At 44.0% G+C, this 15,080-nt stretch overlaps 1 protein-coding gene across 1 annotated transcript; it reads right to left on the bottom strand.

The window, feature by feature from the left end:
- Positions 1-13,354: 13,354 nt before the first annotated feature.
- On the bottom strand, positions 13,355-13,942 carry LOC128664584 (uncharacterized). Its single transcript, XM_053719401.1, has one exon. It carries the CDS (start codon positions 13,940-13,942, stop codon positions 13,355-13,357), a length of 588 nt encoding a protein of 195 aa, XP_053575376.1.
- Between the last annotated feature and the right edge of the window lie 1,138 nt (positions 13,943-15,080).

Genomic DNA, 15,080 nt, shown 5'->3' on the forward strand with positions numbered 1-15,080 from the left:
TTTGTGTATGTTGCTGAAGTGGTTAATGGACGCAGCATAGAGAAATCTGGCAGCATAGTTGAGTCCATAAAACCATACAGCAGGATATAATATATTGAAGGCGTTTGTTAGTAGTTCCTATAGCCACCACATGTGTATATTGATACACTGAATAGGTGTGGCAGGAAAACTAGCAAACAGTTCAAATGTGAAATACAAAACCAAATATCAGTATTACTGAAAACTGCAGTCTGAAATAGAGTAGTTATAACAGCCCTTTAAATCTAAGAAATATTACAAGCTGTCAGCTTAACTATAATGAAGCGCCAAGAGTGCTTTTTGTAGTGTGCACAAAATGGATTTTAAATTTAGAGAGATTGTTTGCAGAGATTCTGATAACAGTCTTTGTAATATATGCATATATTTTTATCCAAGCGCTTATAAGTTCATATATGGCAGCTTAACACTTTCCACAAGAAATGTATACATGTAGCAGATGTTCTTACCGGTATAAACTTAAGTGTAAGTTGCGGCCGTTGCAAGAAGGAGAATGCTGCATCTCAGAGTGAGGCGTGGAGGTTGTGAGGATGAAGCAGTAGGTGCTTTGTGAACAGCGTTCACAAAATAAGCTGGATCAAGAGGGAGCTTGTAAAATAGCTCTTCAGGTAGAGGATGGCTGTAAGGATACTATCTGTCTCCAATACTAAGCAATGAGAATAAGGCAGGTGAGCCTTATAAAGCCGTTGAGAGTAAGCTGCTGGGTCCTAAAGTGAGACAAGTTTGTTATGTTGTATACATAGAGAGGATGACAACCTGACAATTCTGCACACCTGGCACATGCCGGGCCCTAAAGTCAATGTTCCATTGCAAATATCTCAACACTAGCTGTCGCAGGTAATGCACCACCACAGGCAATGAAGCTGAAAGTCCGTTAATAGCAAACACCACGCTGAGATTATCCGTCCAGAAAATCACAGCCCTGTTACTAAACAGGTGACCCCACAGTTCCACTGCCACCAATATAGGAAACAGTTCCAGAAAGCAAAGATTGTGTGTAAGCCCTCGGCCCATCCACTCGGTCTGCCAGGGCTCCGCACTCCATGCCCCCTCAAAGTAAGCCCCATACCCGGATGCTCCAGCGGCGTCCGTGAACAGATGCAGTGATTGGTTAGATATTGGATCACCTCTCCACATGCAGATGCCATTAAAGTCCTGGAGAAACCTCTCCCAGACCTGCAAATCCACCACGAGATCCCTCATGATGCGAATGCGCGATGCTGGAGCCCTACTTCCACCCAAGCACTGCTCTAACCGCTTGCTAAACACCCCACCCCATGGGATAACTCTCCCCGTGAAGTTAAGGAGACCAAGGAGCGACTGCAGCTCCCTAAGCGAACATGTCTGTGCCAAAGCCAAAGCACGGAATATCGCCAACATCTTGGCAACCTTTTCTTTAGGCAACCTACACTCCCCTGCCACCGAATCAATTTCGATGCCTAAGAACTTCAAACATGTGCACGGTCTCTCCATCTTATCCTCTGCCAGAGGAACCCCAAACCTGGCCATCATGAACCTCATGACTTTCATTAATGAGGCACATTCTTGCGAGTTGGCTGCCCCAACCAGAAGGAAATCATCCAAATAGTGCGCAACCCTGTCACCTCCCGCCACCGAGACCACCGCCCAGTGTAGGAAAGTGCTGAATGCTTCGAAATACGTGCAGGATATTGAACAGCCCATGGGCAGACAACGGTCAACATAATAACCCCCTTCAAACCAACACCCCATCAGCCTGAAGGATGATGGGTGAATCGGGAGAAGCCAGAATGCGGATTCCATGTCCAACTTCGCCATCAAGGCTCCAGGGCCCCATTCCCTGACCATAGCCAGCGCGTTGTCAAACGACTGGTAATGGACTGAGCTCAATTCCTCCGGAATGGCGTCATTCACCGACTGCCCTTTCGGATAAGAGAGGTGCTGTATGAGCCGGAACTTACCCATTTCCTTTTTGGGAACAACCCCCAGCGGGGAAATGACTAAATCCGGCATTGGTAATTCCCTGAAAGGGCCTGCAACCCTACCCAAGGCCACTTCTTTTCCCAACTTCTCCCTGACTGCCTCAGGGTACTGAGAAGCCGATTTCAGGTTCTTCCTTTCTTGGGCTCCCACTTCCCGACCCACTACCAGGATAATAAAACCCCTACGCAAACCGCCATCCCACAGTTGAGCAGCCGACCTGTCCGGGTACCTGCTCAACCATTTGCTGATAACCTGGACCCTAAGGGGCAAATCCGCCCTTACTCCCAGTGCTTCCCTTGCCCCCCGAACCGATCAGTTTGGGTATCTCGCTTCTTGGAGCAATCAGCTCCACGGTGTTGTCCGCTGCAGAACTTACAGACGTGCTTGAACGTGCAGGATGTGCCCCACTTGCACGCTTTGTCCTGATATCGCCAGCACACACCCCCTTGCTGCCGTCGAAAGCGCAATGTCTGCCTACTCCCCGGCGATACCACCGTTGAGCCTCCCTGCGCCCTCCTTTCCACATCAAGATGCGCCCAGAGGTGCAAGTCCATTGTGCCGAAATCAAGTAATGGGTTGCCCACCTTCTTCTTACGATAAACATATCGTACTCTCTCACGCACCAATCAGCAAACTTTCTATGTATTGCATCAATGGTGTTGACGTACCTTAAAGAGGGCAGTCCCTGGTCGGGAAACCTCTCCAAATAGCAGGTGGCGTATACACGGGAAACACCAATGCCACTCCTCAAGTGTATAGGGCCCACCTAAATTTCTTAGGGCTTGTACTGTCCTCTGCCATTTCCTTAACTTAAATGCCTCTGCAGACAGTTCGAACATGTTTACATACTTACCGTCCTGGATACGCTTCAACCGTCCTTAGACTTGAGGTGTGCATGCAAACTGTGTACCTGGCACGAATAAGTATCCCCATGTACCTGCTGCTTTCCTGTTCACTTGCCTGTGGTGACCCCCCCAGGCAACCCCTAGGAGTTTGAGATGACTGCGCCACGCTACTGGCGATTGCCATCCCCGTGATTGCCCTTACTCATCTTTCTCAACATTCTGTACATCCTCCTATGCCCTTTCGTGTGCAATCCCAGGGACCTATCTATCTCAGACCCAGATCCTGACCCGCTAGAACTGGAGGAATCACACCGCCCCCTAGGTAAACCAATTTGGAACTCACCAGATGAAGCACCCGATGCGGCCTGGCCTTGTCCAGAAGTACTGCTGACGCCTATAGGCACGAGAGCTCCGGAACTCTGAGCTCGCCATGTCCCTACTGAATGAGGATGCACTGGGTACCTGCAAAATAGAAGCCAAGAGGGGGTGTACCTCGGGAAGAGGCCAGCCGTCTCCTCCCTATCCCCCGCCGACCCCCGGAATTCTTGATACCCTTCCCGTCGCTATCACTCACAACTGCATGCCAAACTCCCATCCTCATCCGTACTGTTGGCCTGCCCTGCTGGTATAATCCTCCTGAAATCTCACTGTCCTACCCCTACTTTGAGACTTCGATGCACTGGCCTGCCTCACCGCCCCTTTCTAGGCCTTCCCCAGGGTTATTGCTAATGCTAGCATGCCCTCTTTTCACAGCCCCTCTTGTGGCTATTTGACCTGACCGTGCCGGTGAGGTCCTGCTGGGCGTCAACGTACCCTGCAGGCCCTGCTCCTGGAGCTCCACCATAGCGGTGACACCCCTCGAGCCTTGTGCCACACTGGCCCCCTTATTTGTGGCTCTAGCCACGGGGGCCTTCCCTTTATTCTGTGCGCAGCGCGGTGCGGGAGCCGCATTGGCTTTTCCCCCTCCTGAAGTGGGGCCGCGAGCACGAGGAGGGTGCCCTATCGGCCTCCCCTCCTTTATTACATGCCGCTCTTGTGCGTGCCCTGCTGGTGCCACCCCCTGGGGTGCCCCCCGGGGGGGCCATACTGCACCGCTTTCCACGCTCACCACCTGTCCCTGACTTCCTTGCTGCCACACTTTGCTCCGGCCTAAGCTGCACCCCCCTCGGCCTGCTGAGGCCTATCATGGCATGCCCCCACTAGCAGGTGTTCCCCCCCCGATGGTGCTCCCTTCCTTAACCTTCGAGCCCTGGGGGGACGATCTGCTCCGTACGCTGGCCATATTGCGAGGTAGCCCGAGCGGAGAGTGACGTCACCGGAAGTGACATCATGAAGCGCAATGCTACCGGAAGTCGATGCGGCGGCCATCTTGGACGAGGAAGCCTGTGACGACGGACCGGAGGCCTGCGCACTACGATGGACCAAAGCCTGGGCCTTGAGTACCTCCACCCCCGGAGCCACACCCGCGAGGACCGACGCAAGGGACTGCAAGAGGGAGACCGCCGCCGCCATGGATTCCCCGGAGAGGACCACCAACGCAGGTCCCACTACCCGCGCCAACGGAACCCTCCCCAGAAATACCCGCTGAACCCCTCTGCGACTCCCCAGGCCCAGAAAATCCAGGCCCCTGCCTAAGGCCCACTCCAGAACCCCCAGATAGATTACCGGGACCCTCGGAGCAGAACCCGGAACTCCCTTGGGACCCCTTAGGCCCGCCTTGCGCACTTTGCACGCTCACTTGCCCCTGGGCCTGCTCAGGCCTTGAAGGCTGACTATCTAAAATGACCAGCTGATAAACCCGGCCTGCCTCAGCATCCCCTACTAGGTTCTCCCATGCAGGAGAGGAAAATAAGTCAGGGCTACCCTCCCCCCCAGGGGAGAAACCACCAAACCATAGCCCAGACACATTGCCCTACCCACCGTAATGTTCCTGTGGGGATGGTGCGACCCAATCGATGTCCTCTAACTCCATCTCTAACCACTCTACAGATTCACCTTCCATTGGAAATGCTGTAAGCTGCGATGCTGAAAGATCTTCTGGGAATCCACAGGAACAAAGAGGAAGTGGAATCCCTGCACATCCCCTTTATAAGGTTGGTAGACCCCTCCCAACACAATGCAACATTGTAACTAACACACACACACAGCAGCACTCACTCCTCCAGGCCCTAACCCTTAGCTACGTTCTGGGCTATTTGCCCTGCACTTTCTTTTACCTTACCATTTAACCAACTACTCTGCAAGCAAGTCTGGGTTAAATCAAACCATCACTGGTCCTTTTATTAAACACATAACAATAATAATAATCATAATAAACCAACAAATTAAAAAAAGGATGCTTGTCCCAGGACTTACAAGGGAGTGTGCATCTGACTCAGTCACTTAATTTTCCTCCTTAGTTTAAATAAATTTACTAAGAAATTTCAAACAAATCATGGTGAAATCCCAAAAGATCACAGTATTATAAAGTATGAACTTAGCCCTGATGATGCAAGTTGGCTTGTTTTTTCACTATGCAGATGACAGCAAAAACAGGAGCTAAAGGATAACAGATAACTTCTTACAGATAAGCTGCAACACGCTCCTTCATATGCATTATAAATGTTTGCAGTTTGAGTACATTGCAGGCCTAAAATACTATAATCTGCACTGTTACTTCAAATGCAGAAAACCAAGATATATTTTAAGCTGGAAAAAAGGGGAAAGTTTAAGTTCTGTTACTCTATTAAGGGCAACCCTGCGTAATGGGTTTAATGCCAATAAGGTTGATACTGGGTAGCCCTCACATACCAAAACCAGTATGAATAACTCACAGAGACAAAATATGGATGTTAACACCATCACTGCGAGTATTTATTTAATGATAACAATAACATGTAACTGACTAAAAGTATTCAACTACCTGGTGGCAAGTAAGTCCTACTCTCCTAAAAACAGCAAATGGTTAGTGGTCCCATCGGAGATTACAGCAGAGCGAATTCTGCAAACGGCTCTAGAAAAATCTCAGGCTCCAACCTGAAGCATCCACCTCTCCCCCCTCAGCCTGGGCTATTGCCCCACCTTTTTTCCCCAAGTCAGGCCCAGCAGGCCGCAACCTCCCGCTGCTAGAGTTTACAACGTAGCAGGGAATCTCCACTAAACAGGGCCGCACAAGCTAAGCAAGACAGAGAGGAGCCAAAATATGTAAGAACTGTGGACTTACCAAAGGCTAGTTCGACTAACAAAACTCCTGCCATAACCTAACTTAGCAACCCTAAGGAAGCCATCCTCCCGCTGCCAGTATATCTCGATGGAAAGAGAGGATTGGAAACACTGGAATAGAAGAGGCTGAAAAGACTTTCACAGAGATACGAGTTTTGCGGTAACAGGGGTGCGTTGCTAACAAGCATTTTTTTCAACACGCTCCTTTAAGACAACGCTGGTATTACGGGTTTTTATAAACCCGGCGTTAGCCGCAAAAAAGGTGGCGTAGAGCAAAATTTAGTTCCACATCTCACCTCAATACCAGCGTTGCTTACGGGTAGCGGGTAAGCTGGAAAAACATGCTTGTGAACCGATTTCCCCATAGGAATCAATGGGGGAGAGCCGGCTGCCCCCCCAACGCCGCCGCAACCTACCTACAATTATTAACCCTAATCTGCCGCCCCCATCGTCGCAGCTACTATATTAAATGTATTAACCCCTAAACCTAAGTCTATACCCTAACACCCCCTAATTTAAATATAATTTAAATAATCTAAAGAAAATAACAACAATTAAATAAATTATACCTATTTAAAACTAAATACTTACCAGTTACCTGTAAAATAAACCCTAAGATAGCTACAATATAACTAATAGTTACCTTTGTTTCTATCTTAGGGTTTATATTTATTTTACAGGCAACTTTGTATTTATTTTAACTAGGTACAATAGATATTAAATAGTTATTAACTAGTTAATAACTTCCTAGTTAAAATAAATACAAATATACCTGTAAAATAAACACTAAATTACAGAAAATAAAAAATAATTACAAGAATTTTAAACTAATTACACCTAATCAAATCCCCCTAATAAAATAAAAAAGCCCCCCAAAATAATAAAATTCCCTACCCTATACTAAATTACAAATAGCCCTTAAAAGGGCTTTTTGAGGGGCATTGCCCCAAAGTAATCAGCTCTTTTACCTGTAAAAAAAATACAATACCCCCCCAACATTAAAACCCACCACCCACACACCCATCCCTACTCTAAACCCCACCCAATCCCCCTTAATAAAACCTAACACTACCCCCTTGAAGATCACCCTACCTTGAGCCATCTTCACCCAGACAGGCACAAGTGGTCCTCAAGAGGGGCAGAAGCCTTCATCCGGCATCTTCTATCTTCATCCATCCAGAGCGGAGCGGGTCCATCTTGAAGCCAAGCCGACGCAGAGCATCCTCTTCTTCCGACAACTCCCGACGATTGAAAGTTCCTTTAAATGACGTCCGTTTAAATGTTCCAATCAACCAATAGAATGCAAGCTCAATGCTATTTGCTGATTGGATCAGCCAATAGGATTTTTTCTACCTTTATTCCGATTGGCTGATATAATCCTATCAGCCAATCGCAATTCAAGAGACGCCATCTTGGATGATGTCATTTAAAGTAACCTTCATTCATCAGGAGTCATCGGAAGAAGAGGATGCTCCGCGTCGGCTGGCTTCAAGATGGACCAGCTCAGCTCCGGATGGATGAAGATAGAAGATGCCGTCTGGATGAAGACTTCTGCTCGTCTGGAGGTCCTCTTCTGCCTGGATTGGATGAAGACTTTTGCCCCTCTGGAGGACCACTTGTGCCCGGCTGGGTGAAGATGGCTCAAGGTAGGGTGATCTTCAAGGGGGTAGTGTTAGATTTTATTAAGGGGCGATTGGGTGGGTTTTAGGGTAGGGTTGGGTGTGTGGGTGGTGGGTTTTAATGTTGGGGGGTATTGTATTTTTTTTTACAGGTAGAAGAGCTGATTACTTTGGGGCAATGCCTCACAAAAAGCCCTTTTAAGGGCTATTTGTAATTTAGTATAGGGTAGGGAATTTTATTATTTTGGGGGGCTTTTTTTATTTTATTGGGGGGGATTAGATTAGGTGTAATTAGTTTAAAATTCTTGTAATTATTTTTTTATTTTCTGTAATTTAGTGTGTTTTTTTTGTACTTTAGTTTATTTTATTTAATTGTATTTAATTGTAGTTAGTTTAGGTAATTAATTTAGGTTGAAATATTTTTTATTGGTACGTATCACAACATATCAATCATGACAATAGCATTTTAGAGTTTAACAATGGTCAATCTATGCTTTACGGTGTAAACATCCTTTATTTTTGTATAACTATCCCCTCCCCTCCCCCCCTCCCCTCTAACTTTAACAACAAACCAAATGTTTAACAAAATTAAAACATTAATTCTTCCCGTTGAGCAGTCAATAATGTCTCTTACTTTATTATCTATATTTTTCCTTTTTGATTTCGGTATTTGTTACCACTGATTATTCTCTCACACTAACTGTTTATCTGATGGATGAGGAGTATTACGGCCCTAAGCTTTTATTTCCTTAAGCATTCTGTGTTCCCTCCTGACCCAGATCAGTGATCCTACGAGCTCCGTGTTTATTCATTATCCAATGTACCCAAATATTCTGAAAGTGCCCCATCTTGCTCTGTATCCATGCTGCTGACTCAGACATTGCATAAATGCCTTCTATTTTATCTATTACTTCTGACCATCCAGGCGCTCCCACCTTCCAGTACCTGGCTATACATAGTCTTGTGGCTGTACATAAAATGTTGATCAGTGTATTAACCGCCGAATTTAACGATTCCTGTGGAACATGTAGTAAAGCCTGTGATGCTGTTAGCTTAAATGTATCTCCTAACATTTTTATGAGGAGGTTTTCAAGTTTATGCCATGTAGGTTTTATTTTTGGACAATCCCACCACATATGGATATAGGATCCAATCTCTGAACATCCCCTGTAACATGATCTGCTGTCCTGAGGAGTGTAATGTGACGATTTCAAAGGTGTGAGATACCATCGATATGAAGTCTTAAGTTGCGTTCTCCTATGAGGTCTGCTCCTATTAATCCTTACTGATACTAGCATAAATATTCCGCCATTCTCTTTCTCGTAGCCGAGCTTCTAAGTCTATTTCCCAGTTCTCATGTAACTTCGGTTTTGTTTTGTTTTTGGCTTCCTGCAGCGCTAAATATAGCTGCGATATTCTTTTTTTTTCCCCTATCTGATGATTTTGTAAGCTGTTTCTAGGGTAGTGGAGTGTAGCGGGTATATGGCCTTGCCTAATTTATTGATTGCACTGGATACCTGGAGATATAAAAACCATGGTAAAGTACTGGTGTATGTTTCTTTTATCTGTGTATATGTCATCACTTTTCCTTTATCTAAGACGTCCGCTACTCTGTAGAGTCCCTTATCTCCCATTTGGCTACTTGTCTCTGAAAATCTATGTGTATCAGTGCTCTAAGTGGTATTGTCGTGGATTGCTGTGGAATGAGTTTCAGTGTTTTAGTCAATTGATGCCATAGCTGCTTAGTTTGCCTCTGTGATCTTCAGTTTTTGCTGTGACTTCCTGTGTTTGCGTATGAGGTTCCCATATAATGTCTATTGGTTACTATAAGCCTCCTATGTCTGCATCGCATGCCAGGCCATGTAAGACCTCTGCAGCCCTTAAATATTAATGTAGTCTGTGCTAATCTGGCTGCCTGATATAGTCCACCAAATTGGGCACACCTATGCCTCCTAAGTGTTTATGCTGTTTGAGTATGTGTGCAGCAATTCTGGGCCGCTTTATTGCCTCTTATAAATCTAATTATTTCTGACTGCAAATCTTCCAGATCCTTTTGCTGGACTTTGATAGTAGAGCTCTAAACAGATATAGTAATCTAGGAAGCACATTCATCTTTACTGCCACTAGTCTACCCGTACCATGAAAAACTGCCCTTCCGCCACTTTCTTATATCGTTTCTTATAGTTTTAAAGAGAGGAGGATAATTTGCTTTGTATAAGGTTTCCGGTGAGGATGTAATTTGTACCCCCAGGTATTTAATTGCGTTTATTAGCCCATTTAAAGGTCGAAATTGGCTTCTATTAATTTTTGTGTATGTGTCGGTATTGACAATGGAGAGCCTCACATTTGTCTGAGTTAATTTATGAACCCCGAGGAGCCTGGAGAATTCATCTATTAATTGATACAGATTAGGGAGGGACCTCAAAGGTTTTGTGAGCGTAAGTAAAAATATCGTCCGCAAATAAAGTTAATTTGTGTTCCCCCCCCCTTTTCTAGTTGGACTTCCCTTAATATCTGTGTTGGTCCTAATGCAAGCTGCTAAAGGCTCCACGCAAAGGGCAAACAAAAGGGGGTGACAACGGACATCCCTGTCGTGTGCCCATTTAATATATTAATGGGCCTTGATTGATACCCTGCTGCTCTTATCGTGGGCTGTAGGTGCTGAATATAGACTCTTTATTGCCTTAATGAATTTGTCTCCGAAATCCCACATGTTTTAGAATGTCTAGCATGTATAACCAGTCCACCCTATCAAACGCCTTCTCCCGTCCAGTGAAAGGAGCAGAGAAGGCGTTTCCGTTTTCTCCCAAATACTCCACCAGGGCTATAGTACGTCGTACATTGTCAGGGGCTTCCCTATCCTAATGAAACCGACTTGGTCGGGGTGAATCAGTGAGGGGAGATATAGCTTTAGTCTATTCGCTAAGATTTTTGTGAAAATTTTCACATCTTGGTTAATTAACGAAATTGGCCTATAATTTTGGAGGTAGTTTAGGGTTTTTTCCTGGTTTCGGGATTACTACTATCTTAGCTCTTAGTAGGTCTGGTGGGATCTGGGCCCCCCCAAAATATCATTACAAAATTTATGTATATGTGGTAACAGATTTGTTTTGTAAAATTTGTAGTATTCTCCCGAAAACCCGTCTGGTCCGGGCGCTTTGCCATTTTTGAGGTCTTTTATTGCTAGACTTATTTCCTGCATTGTAATCTCTGCCTCCAACGCCTCTACCCCTTCTTTATCTAATTTGGGCATATCTGCTTTCTCTAAAAGTTGGGACTTGATAAGTTCTGTTTGGGTGGTATGTTGTGCTGTATGCCATTATAGAGCGTCTCATAATAATGTGCGAAGCAATCTGTAATTTCTTGTGGGTTTGATGTTACTGTCCCGTCTGTTTTTTGTATTTGTCGGATAGACATAGTTTTTGTCCTTTCCCTCAGCTTGTGGGCTAGATATCTGTCAGGCTTATTTGCGTGTAGAAAATAAAATGTTTTCAGTTTATGTAGTGCTCTAAGGGAATTATCATTTAAGATTTTAATTCAGGTCTTTCCTTTTTGTGTTAATTGTTCTAAAATTGCTTGGGTCTTGGTGGATCTATGTGTTCTCTCTAAGTCCTCAATGTCTCGCTGTAGGGTGTCTACCGTACTTCTAATCTTTTTCAGGTGTTTTGCTTTTTCTTTGATCAACATGCCTCTAATGAATGGCTTATGGGCTGCCCATATAATGCTCGGGACTGCTTAGAGAATTTAGTGTTTATACTCCAGTACTCTTTAAGGTGTCCGAGAATTGTAGATTGTATGTTTGGCTGTTTTAAGAGCACTGGATCATACGTCCATGATCTCTGTCTGTTTACATTTATTATGCCGTCTAGTTGTATTTGTATAATAGAATGGTCAGACCATACTGAGGCGTGAATTTTAGAAAATGTTAGGTTGGGTAGCAGAATTTGGCTAATGTAAATATAGTCCAGTTTAGTGTATAATTTGTGTGCAGGTGAGTAATATGTATGGTCCCGAGGTCTGGCCATATAGTGTTGTCCATGTATCCAAAATATTGTGGCTCTCTAGTGTGTCTCTAATGGATTTAGAGATAGAGTTTAGTCTTAATTGTTTGCTAGAAATTTTGGATGAAGTGTCCTTCCTAGTTGTACTTAAGTTTATATTAAAGTCACCTGCTAAAATAATTTTTGTTTGCGACCATTGGGTCAGGATGTGGGATAGATTTGTAAAAAAGGTATGTTGTTGTTCGTTAGGAGCGTATAAGTTGCACAGTGTGACCTGTGCTCCCTGTAAATTACCCCTTACTATAATATACCTTCCCTCCCTTGTCCTTTATGATCTCTTCCTTAGTGAAGAGTGAGTGTAGGAGTTGTGTATGAGGATAGACACCCCCCCTTTTTTTTGCTATCAGCGGTGGCATGAAAATGTTGCTGAAAATGTTTTGACCAGTGTCTAGGGATTTGTTGTTGGACGAAATGTGTCTCCTGGAGGAATATGATTTTGGCCCCCAAGTTTAAGTATTGTGTGATCGCTGTTTTCCTTTTTGTGTCCTGTGTTTAGACCCCGTACATTGTGGGATATGATATGTAACTTAGCTGCCATATGTAGTGTCCCCCCCTCCTCATCCCCCCTATACCTGAATAGTACGTCCTCCTCATCCTCACTTCTGTTTTTGTTATTCTGATTTTTCAGTTTTCTGGAGAGAAAATTTTTCATTATACTGCTCAACGGAACTTGAAATAAAAAAAAATACCCCAATTTTAAACATAGTCACAATCATATATACAACATTAATATTTGTCTGGTGTTTTAATTTCCCACCCGAAACATTTCACTTTAGTTGGATATGTAGTTATGTTAACAAAAACTGCTGGATTGCACCCTATACATATTAAAACATGAGTGCTCTAGAAACTAAGCGAACTGGCTTATCTAGCCCTGGTTATAAACTGTATAACATTAGATATAGCAGATTTGATTTAATACCTATTCATCTTTTATCTATTGTAATTAACCTAATCAACTGATGTCAAAGAATTTCAAACAATTCACATTGCATAAACTGGATCCTACCCCACATCAGGGGGCTCACACCTGTGTCACCTATTTACCATCATAGGCTTACAGTGAATCGTAAACATTATGCCCCCAGATTATGTACTCTCCTCCCTATTGTAGGAGAAGGTTTAGAAGCACAAAAGTCTACATAAATACTGTCTCATTTTTGTCTCTGGTTAGTCCTTCAAGGTCTTTGTTTTCTTTTGGGAACTTTTGTCCATCTCTCAGTTTGTTGGATTCCTCTCTGTTGTCGAGGGGGTCTTCTGTTGTTATCCTGTTGATTATCTGGATCCTCTGGGCACTCTAGTTTAAGTATCTGACAGATCCCTGGAATATCTTGTTTATCTTTGAGCGTAATTGTTTTCCCTTCATGGTGTATATGGAGGGCAAAGGGGAATCCCCATCTGTATATGATCTGGTTCTTCCGCAATAGCTGTGTTAGAGGACGAAGGGGAAGACCTTTTTTTGTAGTGTCTTGATACATAAATCCTGATATAGTTGTACAACAGTCCCTTTGAACTTGAAGGTGGGGTTTTTCCTCGCCGCCAGCATGATCTCCTCTTTTTCAGGAAATCTCAGTAGTTTGGTGATCACATCCCTTGGAGGTTCCGTGTCCCTCGGTTAGCTCTCAGAGCTCTAATGAGCTCTTTCCATCTGAAACTTTCCTTCCTCCGAAGATCCTGTGACTGCTTGAAAGAGTTGTAGTAAATAGGAAGTTAGATCTGGTGTTGTTATGGATTCCGGAATACCCTTTAGTCGAATATTACATCTTCTATTCCTATTTTCTAGGTCTTCTAATTTTTCATTAACTTCTGCTAGTTCTTGTTTTTGTTCAGAAATTTGTTGCAAGACTGCTGTTATCTCTTCCTCCATGGTCTCCTCCTTCTCCTCCAGGGACTCAACCCTTGTGCCCAGACTAGTGATATTGTTCTTAATCTCAGCTAAACTGTTAGTTACAGTAGTCTGAAGTGTGTCCATTTTCTCCCACATCTTATCAAAAATTGAAGTGATGTCCTGTTTAGAGACTAGATTGGTAATGTCAGCTTTAGTGACTGGGGCATGGGATTCCTCAGCTATTATTGATTCCCCATCAGACTCCATTTCCTCTTCTGGTAGTATGTCTCCTTTATCTTTGGTTTTATCTCCTTTAGAGAGTTTAAAGAAATCCTGCACAGCTACTGTTTTGAGTGGAGTTGCTGGTTTATTTTGTCTTCTGGCTGCCATGCTGTGTTTTGCAAAGTTATGCCAATGAGATTTTATTTTGTCTTTTCCCTTTCCCCTTATCTGCTTAGAAAAATAAGGCAAGAGAGGTAGAGAATGCTGTTAAAGCTTTATAGTATATATATAGTCCCTTTTTCTTAATGTTTGTAATCACTTCTTCTTTCAGTAGCACATAATAGGGTTTTTATTGCTTTTTGTGTTTTGTTGTCTAAAAAAAAAAAGAGAAAAAAGGAGCACCCTTCGTTATATTATATAAGATATGGAACCTGTGGGCTACATTAAATGCCTTGTGAACGTTAATATGCCTTCATTCTGCTGTGTTTTCTCCTTATTTCCCTTCATTGGGGCATTCTTTCTCCTCCAGTAAATCTCTCAATAAACATCTATATATATATATAGCCCAGAGTATTTTGATAGTATCCTTTTGCTTGCTGGCCCCTTTTCTAGAAGTAGCTTCCCACGTGGCGTTTCAGCCTATATACTTTTCCCCAGTGTCTCTGTGCCTTTCGCCCTATATCATGGCGTAATTTCAGATATGGTGTAGCTTACCGGAGCTCTAGCCATATGTCCTCCGTCTGTGAGATCTCTAATCTTAACTGTGGAGTGGCTTCTTTTCGCTTAATTAGTTCTAGGCCGCCCTCTCATTGCGCCATTGCGTTGCTTCTCCTCCGCTTCTTTTGCAGCCTGTCAGTATCGGGCAGCGATTAGGAAATGCTTAAGATGCCACTTAGTGCCGTTCTCTGTGCATTTTCTGTAGCAAGCACTCAGGTTTTGCTATAACTACATCCGGAGCTACTTCTTCATGCGTCTACCATTATGGCTGGCCCGGGGTAGGCCGCATCCATGGACTTTCCTAGTTTTCGGCCTGGTCCTGGGGAACCGGGACCGCTCGAAAATTGCTCCAAAACGTCCAAAATTTGTCCTGCTGCTTCCCAAAAGTGTTTAGGAGCTGACAGGTCTTGATGATTAGGTCTTTTGGTGCCAAAACCAACTTAAAAAGTGCTTATTTTTATGCTTTTTGCTCAGAGCTTAAGCTGAAAGCTTCCTCTCAGCTTGCTGGCTACTAGGTAATTAATTTAAAGGGACAGTCAAGTCCAAAAAAACTTTCATTATTTAAATAGGGCATGCAATTTTAAACAAC

Source organism: Bombina bombina, chromosome 6 (genome assembly GCF_027579735.1).
Source record: "Bombina bombina isolate aBomBom1 chromosome 6, aBomBom1.pri, whole genome shotgun sequence".
In the NCBI taxonomy this organism is placed as follows: Eukaryota; Metazoa; Chordata; class Amphibia; order Anura; family Bombinatoridae; genus Bombina; species Bombina bombina.